The 12,688-nt window shown below is 40.4% G+C and overlaps 1 protein-coding gene across 4 annotated transcripts in view; it reads right to left on the bottom strand.

Moving 5' to 3' along the window:
• The window catches only part of CNTNAP2 (contactin associated protein 2), a 1,645,619-nt gene that overhangs the window by 292,521 nt on the left and 1,340,410 nt on the right, over nucleotides 1-12,688 (bottom strand). For all 4 annotated transcript variants that reach the window (XM_075125590.1, XM_075125593.1, XM_075125592.1 and 1 more), the window contains one exon: nucleotides 6,926-7,082. In XM_075125590.1, coding sequence (XP_074981691.1) covers nucleotides 6,926-7,082 — 157 coding nt within the window. The remainder of the gene's footprint in view (nucleotides 1-6,925; nucleotides 7,083-12,688) is intronic.

Raw genomic sequence — 12,688 nt, forward strand, 5'->3', positions numbered from 1 at the left:
TGTGGTTTACACTGTTTATTTCTCCTACTCTTGCTTTATCAGCAATTTTTAGTGCTTCTAAAAACATTAACACAGAAAGCGTCCAGGTTTAGGTGGCATCAGGGCTATGATACAAAATGAAAGCAGAGAAAATCAAAGTTAGCTCTTAAAATCCACAGGTACCTTGTCTAGTGCATATAGAGGGCACTGCACACATTACACTTTGAACATCACTGTATAGAATCATAGAATATCAGGGTTGGAAGGGACCCCAGAAGGTCATCTAGTCCAACCCCCTGCTTGAAGCAGGACCAATTCCCAGTTAAATCATCCCAGCCAGGGCTTTGTCAAGCCTGACCTTAAAAACCTCTAAGGAAGGAGATTCTACCACCTCCCTAGGTAACGCATTCCAGTGTTTCACCACCCTCTTAGTGAAAAAGTTTTTCCTAATATCCAATCTAAACCTCCCCCACTGCAACTTGAGACCATTACTCCTCGTTCTGTCATCTGCTACCATTGAGAACAGTCTAGAGCCATCCTCTTTGGAACCCCCTTTCAGGTAGTTGAAAGCAGTTATCAAATCCCCCCTCATTCTTCTCTTCTGCAGGCTAAACAATCCCAGCTCCCTCAGCCTCTCCTCATAAGTCATGTGTTCCAGACCCCTAATAATTTTTGTTGCCCTTCGCTGGACTCTCTCCAATTTATCCACATCCTTCTTGTAGTGTGGGGCCCAAAACTGGACACAGTACTCCAGATGAGGCCTCACCAATGTCGAATAGAGGGGAACGATCACGTCCCTCGATCTGCTCACTATGCCCCTACTTATACATCCCAAAATGCCATTGGCCTTCTTGGCAACAAGGGCACACTGCTGACTCATATCCAGCTTCTCGTCCACTGTCACCCCTAGGTCCTTTTCTGCAGAACTGCTGCCTAGCCATTCGGTCCCTAGTCTGTAGCTGTGCATTGGGTTCTTCCGTCCTAAGTGCAGGACCCTGCACTTATCCTTATTGAACCTCATCAGATTTCTTTTGGCCCAATCCTCCAATTTGTCTAGGTCCTTCTGTATCCTATCCCTCCCCTCCAGCGTATCTACCACTCCTCCCAGTTTAGTATCATCCGCAAATTTGCTGAGAGTGCAATCCGCACCATCCTCCAGATCATTTATGAAGATATTGAACAAAACCGGCCCCAGGACCGACCCTTGGGGCACTCCACTTGATACCGGCTGCCAACTAGACATGGAGCCATTGATCACTACCCGTTGAGCCCGACAATCTAGCCAGCTTTCTACCCACCTTATAGTGCATTCATCCAGCCCATACTTCCTTAACTTGCTGACAAGAATACTGTGGGAGACTGTGTCAAAAGCTTTGCTAAAGTCAAGAAACAATACATCCACTGCTTTCCCTTCATCCACAGAACCAGTAATCTCATCATAAAAGGCGATTAGATTAGTCAGGCATGACCTTCCCTTGGTGAATCCATGCTGGCTGTTCCTGATCACTTTCCTCTCATGCAAGTGCTTCAGGATTGATTCTTTGAGGACCTGCTCCATGATTTTTCCAGGGACTGAGGTGAGGCTGACTGGCCTGTAGTTCCCAGGATCCTCCTTCTTCCCTTTTTTAAAGATGGGCACTACATTAGCCTTTTTCCAGTCATCCGGGACTTCCCCGGTTCGCCACGAGTTTTCAAAGATAATGGCCAATGGCTCTGCAATCACAGCCGCCAATTCCTTCAGCACTCTCGGATGCAACTCGTCCGGCCCCATGGACTTGTGCATGTCCAGCTTTTCTAAATAGTCCCTAACCACCTCTATCTCCACAGAGGGCTGGCCATCTCTTCCCCATTTTGTGATGCCCAGCGCAGCAGTCTGGGAGCTGACCTTGTTAGTGAAAACAGAGGCAAAAAAAGCATTGAGTACATTAGCTTTTTCCACATCCTCTGTCACTAGGTTGCCTCCCTCATTCATTAAGGGGCCCACACTTTCCTTGGCTTTCTTCTTGTTGCCAACATACCTGAAGAAACCCTTCTTGTTACTCTTAACATCTCTTGCTAGCTGCAGCTCCAGGTGCGATTTGGCCCTGTACCTGATAGCAAGTACAGTACATTAAAGACTCCACACTATTTAATATTACACACAAAATAACTACATTAAAAGAATATTAAAGTTTCAAAGTTAAGCACTCAAAACTTAGGAAAAGTAAGAATTACAGTTGCCCGAGCAACCTTAGTTCAGCCCCCTTTTACATATGTATTATGATACAGTCTTTAATTGCATCGTTACATACTTTTTTCTCCCAGGACCTTTGCCCCATTCAGTGCACAGGATGGACCGTGCTCCTTCAGTGAGCAGCTATTAAATATTTTGTTTTATCTTCATTGTTCAGTGGCCTTATTTACTGCACACTATTCAAACCTAGCTCTGAATACAGAATACTTACTTTCCTCAGGGGCTTTTCTATGGTGCTCATCACTATAGTATCTGAGTGCTTCACAAACATTAATTAATTTATCTTCACAACATCCCTGTGATAATATGCCCTTCTTACAGTTGGGGAAAAGAGGAATTAAGGTAAAGTGTTCACTAATTTTGGGTGCCCAGTTTGAGACACCTAGGATCTGACTTTTCAGAGTGCTTAGCATTATATAGCACTTTGTATGTTCAAAGTACAACTCCCATTGACTTCATACGTAGCTTAGTCTGCAAATCAGACCCCCATGTCTTAAACTGGGCACCCAGAAAAGGAGGAACACACAAGTATTGACAACCTGTTAAAAGTTTGGTTGAAGTAACTTGCCCAGCATCACATAGGAAGCTCTATGGCAGAGGCAGGGATAGAATCCAGTTCTCCAGGGCAGCATTCAGTGGCATTGACCATGAGACGGTCCTTCCTCTTTCTGCAATCCCCTGCTTCATTCACTACACACCAACTTCTGCAACAAACAAGGCAGGGGTCCTAAAGGCAACATCCTCCTTTACTACACATCCCAGAACAGGTCCATCATGAGCACTGAATGAGCAGGAATCCTATAGAAAAAATAGTATATAATCACGTAATTAAACACTTCACGATGCATATGCACAAGAGGGACAAACTCAGGTTTCACAGGCTATCTTAATTCTGGCTTTTCCTAAATTTTGAGTAGTTAACTTTGTAATCTTAATATTCTTTTAATTACGTTTGTGTATGGAGCGTCTCAGCGTTTTTTTGTTTTGTTTTTTTTTAAAGGAAAATGAAAAAATTCCCAGAAATTCCATGATGTGACATCATATTGATACCCACGTTGTTCATCAGAAGGACAAGAATCTTTAAATCCACCACACAGACCTGTGCCAGTTGCATTACTGGAGGAACTGGTAGGAGTACTATGTTATCATCCCCTGTGTGGACCAGAAGGGGATGCGATACTCACTTTGTCAGTGGATTCCACATGTATTTTATTGACTGCAAAGGAATGGTGAGACTCTGGAATCTTGGGTTCCATTGCAGACTTTGGACAGAAGCATGTGCTATGACTCTTCTACCTATTCCACCTTGTGTCCCATTTTGTCCAACCTATCCCTACCCCAGGCCTGTCTCTTTCCCCCCCCGGATCATCATACAAGTCCCACTCTTTTTGCCTAATTAATCCCAATCTTTACTCTGCAGGCTTTGCACCCCAGCCCCATTCCCCTTGCCCCATCATACTTAGTCTTCCACTCTGGGCTCTCCTTCCAAGGCCCAGTCTCCCACAGTAACTGCATGTCTCGCCATCCTCCTAGTCTCCTTGTCCAGCTACAACCAGCTTCCCCGTCCTGGCTCCTTGTCCAATCTGTCTCTCCTCTTCTCCTTCAGCTTCCAGTCATGCCCCCCCAAGCCTCAGTTTCCCCTTTTCCTGGCTCCTTGTTCCAATCACTCCCTAATTACAGCCATTAGTTTCAAAATTTGGGAAAGACCCAACTCAGGAAGCTGCTTTGCTGCCTGAAACTGAAAGTTGAACAATGATGCATTGGGGGCCCCTGTTAACATTCTGTCACCACTAAATTGAATGGAAAGTTGGGCTGATCTCCAGATACTGCTAAATCATCCTGGTCAAAGATGTCTCATCCCAGAGGCTCAACAAAATACTTCTGAAAAGCAAATGTTTTGACTTTGGCATGGATTAGATGGCACCAAAAGACGTGCATTCAAAAAAAAAATCTAGAGGACATTGCCTCCAGTCTCGCCTACAAGAACTTCATCCCTGCTTCTGATTACACACATTGAACATTACACTGTAGTAATAGATACTTGGAACAGTTCCCATAAAAAATAATTGTAATGATTTGTAATGTAATGTAAAATGTAATGCAAACTGCAGCTTGCTTATCAAATGGTGTTGTCTCTTTTCTTGGTTATGGTTATTTAAGTAAATAATTTGTTTCATATTGGAAACAAAATGAATAAAATCCACCACTCTGTACCCTTGGCACACATGCTAACGGGGAGGAGGGTGAGATTTTGTGGGAGCCCCTTTCTGAAATATGCCAAAAACTCCAAATATCACGGGATCTGAGGAATGGAGGCCACAAGTGAAGGCCAATAGTCAGTTATTTCCCTGTCAGTTATTTCCCTTCAGAGCAAATGATGCATTAGTTAATATACTGTACAGTACATGGAAACTGCTATACATGGACACACTATCATTGCCTCGAGCAAAGAAAAAGCACAGATGTCTGAAATTGCATCATTTTCCTTATTATGACAATATCTTTCTTGTGTCATTACCATAGGTCTCTGCTCCTACACTAGAACATCTAGCTGGTGTTCCAGTCAGTGTCTCCTGCATGGCTTGCTATTTCTCTTCCCTCTGTGTAATCCTAGCTCCCCAGCTCTGCATCATATCCTGACTACTATCTCTGTCTAGTATCGACTTCTCTTTCTTTATCTCTTTAGTGTTCTATTGCTCATCCTGTAACATGCCTCACACCATATTACCCCAGCATTTCCTAAGCTTACTCTGAAACCAGTATTTCTTTGTTTGATTTTCCACCCCATCCTAGAATATCATTCTTGCAGATCCTACAAATATTCCTCTAATGTTCCCATTGTGTATTTTTCGTACTTCATTCCCTATATTTATCCCAGCCATATCACATCACCATTCATGAATAGTCTGATGAATTACTAAATTAAATGAACGACTGATTCAAATACCAACATGTGGCTACCAATGTAAAATATGCTCATAAAAGTAAGAATCTTATTGATTACTGTATATTCCAAGACATGACAAAAGAGATAAACAATTATACTTAACGAACTTCTTAACTATAAAAAAAGAGGGAAGAAAAGTTCTTTAGGTTAGACCAAGATTCATCCTTCCTATAAAGAAAAGAAGTTTGCTTGGTTTTTATTGTAAAGCATTACTATAAAAAAAAAGAAGTATGAAAAACAAAATCTGTAAACAGAGAGATTAAATTTGTAAACAGAGATTAAATTAAAATATGCTATGCCAAATGTTACTGCCAACTCTTCCTATGGTTTTAAAAAGATTCAGTAAAAACAGTTTAGCTGCTTCCAAGAACAAGTTTAGGGAAACACATGTTGTTTTCCGAATGATAATGTATACTGGGACTAAGTGGGACTTTCCCTACAATTGTTCTTCCTACAGAGGAACAATTATTCACTACAGAACTCTGATCTGATATTAGCACCATGCATTCTATAGGAAAAAAGTACATTATGAAGTAATTAAAAATTATCTTAATAGATCTGCACAAGGAGGATGAATGAAGGTTACATGAAGCCTTAATTATGACTGTTCCTAATTTACGAGTAAGGCTCAGATTTTGTCATGGATATTTTTAGTAAAAATCACAGACAGGTCAAGGGCAATAAACAAAAATTCATGATTGCCCTTGACCTGTCCGTGATTTTTACTAAAAATATCCATGACACAATGGGGAGGGAGGAGGGTCGAGCACTCACAGTGCTTGAGCCGCTGTGGGTGTGCCCCTCGCCGCCTGTCCCAGATTGGCAGCTGTGGGGGGCTTCTGCCACCTGCAGCAAGTGAGAGCTCCAGGGTTGCCCTGCCACCCTTGGCAGCTAAGAGCTCTGGGGTCCCCTCATGCCCGCGGGGACTGGGAGCTCTGGGGTCTCCCTGCTGCTGGTGGCTAGGAGCTGCTGGTGGCCCGCCACCAGCAGGGGCTGAGAGCTGCACGGATGCCTGCTGACAGCTCCAGCCCTGGGGCACAAAATATCACGGAGGTCTCTAGAAGTCACAGATTCTGTGACTTCCGTGACTACCTCCATGACATAATCACAGCCTTACTTATGAGTGTTTGCCTTTGTAATTTTAGCCTTTTTCAAGGGAGTTTATTTTTATACAATAGATACGTATGTTGCTTAGGTACCATGGAGTCTGACATTATAGAAATAGAACAGACAGACAGACAGACAGGTATTTTGTAATACTGATGGCCACAAAAAGATCTGTATTTATATTTTACAAACAAACACTTAAAAAAAACCCCTCACAGCCATGCCAATAAATTTAAAAGTTATTGAGAGAGGCTGGCCATTCTCCTCCTGAATTGCATAGTATTACCATATCATGTGGAATCTTATTGTGTCATTAACCACATGGCTGTTGGATAACAAATACAGCCAAATGTGCATCATAAAAGTTTCCTAAATTACTGAACTTTATGATGCAGAAAATAAGGACTCTAGCCATAGAAGAAGCCACCCTAGGTCTACTTCTTACTGATAGGGGCAAATTGATTCAGGAAAAAAAATAGTAGGGAAGCAGGGAACCAATGGCTTGAAGCTATTTGTGTTCAGCATAGTAAAGAACGAATTAACAAACTGTAGCAATTTAAGAGTATCAGATTTCACAAAAAACATTTAAGAAGTGAGGGGCAAGACCATAGAACCATGGCTAGCCAGAATTTTGGTAATATTTTTAACAACACGCTTACCATTGTTTAGCATCAGCATCACAGTTGCAGTAGTATTTGGCATCAGTACAATTGCGTTCAATGCCACAGGCACATTTCTGAATGCCAGGTCCAGAGCCACCCCAATAATAGTGCTTCTCATTGGCTTTTCCAACCCACCAGGTGTATGGATTCCCATCTGCAAACAACAAGAATGGAGGGTTAGATGCATCAAAGGTGATGGGGTCCACAATGCCTCACAGCTGAATACATTGTCTAATATGTAAGTGGTGTTAATAACACATAGCTGGAAAGTCATTTCACACAGCTGGAAAAGCAACATATCCATCATAAATGAACAGACATTCCACTGCAATTTAAAGGACACTGTCAGATTAAAACCACATTTTTATCTGTACCCATACCACCTTCTATTATACAACAGGAAACTTTTAAAATCTATTTTGCTTTTTGCTATTTATGCTCTGTTTTTATTGTATAAACTAAGAACAGTTTAACAGGCTGGAAGGGTTCACGTCAATCTCAAATTCCAGTTCTTATGCATTAGACAGATGATGCAATGTCTGGGCTACAGCTACTGTAGGGGAATATGTATTTGTTTTTGTTTTGTTTTAAAAATAACACCTCACTGGAAACGAATTTGTTTTCACTGGAAAATAAACACCTACACCATCCATAATGACAGGTTTCAGAGTAGCAGCCGTGTTAGTCTGTATTTGCAAAAAGAAAAGGAGAACTTGTGGCACCTTAGAGACTAACAAATTTATTTGAGCATAAGCTTTCCGATGAAGTGAGCTGTAGCTCATAAAAGCTTACGCTCAAATAAATTTGTTAGTCTCTAAGGTGCCACGAGTACTCCTTTTCTTTTTACACCATCCAGTGACTACTTAGCCAAAAACAAATTTTAAATAGGTGTTCCTGGACTCCTGTTAAGACACAAATCAGTTAAAAAGTTAGTCTTTGCAAGGAGATCTCAACTTTCCCCAGCTTTTCCATTGCATAGACCCTGTCCTGTGATATATTTATACTACTTGGCACAAAGTCTGTAACCTTAAATTTTCCCATATTACTGTACATTTCCACATAATATTGCTGGACAACCGAACCCATTACTCTTAGATGAAGAGAACCCTATTTTCTGTACTGAAAAGTATTCTTAGCAGAGATGACCCTGTTTAAAGCCCCAGTTTGGCAAAATACTTAAGTATGTACTTTAAAGCATGTGAATAATTCTATAGAGTTCAGAGAGTTCCAGCCACCGATTTCATCCAAGCTACAACAGTATCATAGAACTTGGTTTACGTAACTACTACTTAAGAAAAATATTCCTCCCAGTAATGTACCATAAATAATATATTCCACTTAAATGAAATGAGGCCACTTCTAAATATTTTACTTATTAAGCTTTTCAAAAGTAAAATCCTCCTTAATGTTCCATGCAGTTTTTCTTCTTAGAAATAAAACTGAAAGGTTTTAATCATTTAATTGTTGTGCTTTGCACACGTTCATGTACAAGCTGAAACTGCATCCATAACCCTAAAAACATTCACCGGACAATGTAATTCCATCCTCCACACTGTAAATCTTCTTCTATCCTCCAGACGTGTTAAAAGTAAACCACACTGAGCCCCAGAGAGGACTAAATTCTGTGACAGGAGAGCAACCAAATAAAATCCCTCCTCAAAATAAAATCACTCTATTTAATGCTTTTGAATTGTTAAACATAATACAAGAGTCCCATTATTGAATATACAGAAATGTGAAAAAGCAGTAATCACCTAGAGCTTTATGATTGTTATGCTGCACAGCATAGTCACTCCGAACTTCACAGCAACAGTAATGGATATGGTAATAGACTGACTCCATTCTAGGATCTAAATTGGTCATTTTAGCTTCTGTGACTTGATTATCATTGAAAGATATTAAAAATGCTGAGGGTTATAGAGGGATATGTTGTGTGACTATTCTAGCATCATTTCAAAGCTGCTATAAAAATGTCTAGGATATGAGGTTACATTGCTTTGGCTTGCAAAAAGTTTATTTAACCAGAGAGATTTTACAGGTAAATGTGTTTTCCACCAGTTTATGTTTTAATTATTTTAATTAATGCAGCATCTAGATACAGCAATTTGGCCATTTGGAAATTATATCATAATTTTGCCATATTTGAGGACAGCTTGTAATTTAAGTACCATATTATGAATGGTTTAGTATTAGCTGTTCTGTGAATGAAACAGAGCTCTGCTTGTTCACACCTTTCAGATACAGCAAAACCACATGCTCCTCATTATCAGCACTTCAGTAGGAAACTAGCTTGCTAATTAGAGTACTAAAAGGAAAGAAAATTACCTAATTTTTTCAAAAGAGAGTGAGGATTCAAAAATTCAGAAACAAGCAGACTTATTTAAAATAGGAAAAAAGGAAATGGCCGAATAGATGAAAGCAAAAGTAGCACTTAAATACGATAATGATGGGTGCAATAGAAAACCAGAAGATAGAATGGAGGAATGACGTGTGCTACAATTCTTTTAATGATAGCTGGTATTAAGTTTTAAATCTAGAACATGTTTGCAAACTTGGACAGAGTAGTTTTTCAGAGTTATTGACTTCCAAGCAGCTATGCTGATTTACAGATAATTTGGCCCAGTCTGTATGCAGCTGTCTGTTGTAATGATTATCATTTTGTCTCTGACATTTACCTTTTAAAACTTCCTAAATAAATTGATAAAAAATTAAAGGACTTTTGCCTTATGCAGAAACACATCTGTATTCAGGAAAGCACTTATACACATGCTTAAGTCCCACTGAAGTCAATAGGCTCTGGTCTGTTATTTAGAGGGCATTCCAATTCCCCACCCCCATGTGCATATTTTGCAGTCAGCATCATGGATTCCTGAAGACAAACACTGCTTTTTAGAGTACTAGTAAGATGTACCTCCCCTTGCATTTCCCTTGTCATCGCCTAAACCATTCTGGCCTGTGCCAGCCAAATGAATCTTGTCCCATTCCACCCCACTACTGCAAAAGAAGTGAGGTTAAGCTTTTGCCCATAGTTTTGATGAGATCCTTCAGGATGAAAGATGCCATACTCATGTAGGATATTAATACACAGAGTATAACAAATGTATCAGGTACTGTATGTACCAAGAGGCTGAACAGCGTAAAAGGGAAAAATAGAAGGGAAGGGGGAAAGAACAAGGGAAGATTAATCATGGGACAAGTCATTATTTTTATTGCCAGATGGCAGCAACTCTACCTTTAGAAGTAGGACCATTCTTCTCCTCAACCAGCCCCATCCGATTTTGTATTGGTATAATCATCCATTCAGGATGTGTGTACACTCTCATTTTACAGTGCATTTATTTCTATTTAGGGAGAGAGGTTTATGTGCTAATGGGAAAGGAACCAGCTAAACAACTGATGTAGTGAACTCCAAAAAGAAGGATGATCAAGTCAGCAGGGGAAATTGTTCTAAATATCAGAATATTTCATAATCTCTTATTATGCTAAAGATATTAATGTAGTTGGGATGAGTTTTAAAAGCCATGCACTTTTGTTAACCCTCCCCCTCCCACCAAAAAACAAAAAAACAAAACAAAACCCAACCTCAGGGGAAGAAGCCATGTATAATAATACATTCTTTATGTCAAATATATTATTATACTAGGCATCACCAGGTGGCACTGTTACACAGTCTTCAAAGTTATTTTTCTTAGTGTGCAAGCAAGCTTTGACTCTTCGGAAGACATGCTGTATTTGTTGTCAGTTTTGGGTTGTGCCAGGTTTGTGAGGAAGCAGCTTCAGGAGAGAAAGAGCTGGGTAAGGAGCAGGAGAGTTTACTCTCTGCCTTGAGCTCTGATTAGTGTCAATTCTTCAGAAGCAGAGTTGCTTCCTGGGAACGGGGCTTCGGTGCTGGGCTGAGATTCCTAGAATGGCCCTCTGTGCCGCTTGACCATTTCATTTCAGGATTGGTGTGTATATATACATGCAAATAAAGCAAGGTACACTTAGATTACACCCTGACTCCACCTCGCTGATTTCCACTACACTGGAAAGTCATCTTGCAAGTCCCTAGACATCGGCTGCAGAAGAGCAATACTGGTGTCAGGATGGGCTACTGGTGTTGGAAGAATGGGCAAAAGTATCATGTCTTTGAGGCAGCGCAACAGCCTCAGATGTACGGAAGTGCGGGTAGTTGCATCTTGTAGCAACAGTACTGACTTCAACAGTGAAAGGAAAAAGCTGGTTCCACATAAGGATGGCTATAAATGTTTGGCCGGAGCACCAGGCTTGAACCACATTTTTTAAAGATTCAGATCTCTCATTTAATTTCCGCACATTTGCTGGTTATGCTGCTAGGCCCAGCACCTCTAATGGCCCCCAGGATGGACTTTGGTGAAAATGAATTGAACATTTTAATGCTTAGTTAAATCAAACTTTAACTCTAACCTAATTTTTTGAGGTTTTCCGCCTTAATAATCCTAGGTTTTTAAAGCAGCTGGCTACGAGGGTTTTCTTTTAGAGACAGCGTACCTTCTCAAGCAAGAGATTCAGGCAAGGAGAATAGACTTTGGGAGCCTCTTAATATTCCCACAGATCTTGAGTATCATAAAAAAAAAGCCATTCCTTGCTCATCTGATAAATATATCTTCTTGTGAACCATTTCATTTAATATGAAAACATTCTCACCAAAGCTAATGTAGTATGAACAGAACTCATAACGGTCAATAATATATTTATTTCTGACAGAAGAATAGTCTTATAACGTATGACTTTCACATGAACACTTTGTATTCTATTGAACATTTAATAGAACTCATTATTTCTAAATACCATTGATTAATAAAAATGTGATTAACTTTAACATTTTAGGGCCATTGTTTCAAAAGTGATTAGCATCCATGTTTGGGGCTGCATTTTTGAGAGATCTCAGGTTCCTAAATGTGAGCTATCTAATGCAACCAGATATTCAAAAGATCTCAGCACCCAGCTCTGAGAACTTAACCCTAAGAGTACTGATGGCTATACTGATCCTAAATGACCTGTGTTCCACAACACCAATAATTAATTAATCTTTCTTCTAACCCTGCAAAGAGCCTCAACAAAACACTGCCTACCACCTCCTCTCCCCTCTGCCATTGGTGCATCTCCTGACTACCATCTACTTTGGCCCCTTGCCAGTTCTGTTCCCAAAACAAATGGCTATATGGTCACAGTGAGATAACCTGTGTCCTTGCTGAGGTGAGACAAGCTGAAACTTGCTCAGAGCAAGAATTCCCAAGTCTTTCTGCCTGTAGATTTCAGAAACCTTCTCAGATCCCTTGTAGACTCCCTCTAGAAGGACCTTAAAATCACAGCACCCGACTTTCAGACCTGCTGAGCACCTGCAAGTCCAATTAAAGTCAATGGCACAGCACCTCTGAAAAAAGAGGACTATTGAAAACTTTGCAGCTAGAGCCCATCTCTAATTACTACACTTCCTTGAGTCTCCACAAACAATTAAGAATTAATTTACTAAGCTGGATCCCTTTGTTCTAAACACAACAGGAACAGCTGCTTGCTGTGAGTTCATTACAGAACAGCTCCAACTATCAGCTTGCATGTTAAAAAACTCAGTAATAAATACCAGGGAACAAACAACTGTTACACTAACCAACACATAATCCATACACCTCTAAGTCCTTGTTAGAAAGGTCTCTTCTGTTCAATTCCGTGTAAACCGAAAAGCATAAAACAACAGGAGATACACTGCCTGCCTAATCTTTGTTATGGGCAAGGTAAGAC

This window comes from Caretta caretta, chromosome 2 (genome assembly GCF_965140235.1).
Source record: "Caretta caretta isolate rCarCar2 chromosome 2, rCarCar1.hap1, whole genome shotgun sequence".
In the NCBI taxonomy this organism is placed as follows: Eukaryota; Metazoa; Chordata; order Testudines; family Cheloniidae; genus Caretta; species Caretta caretta.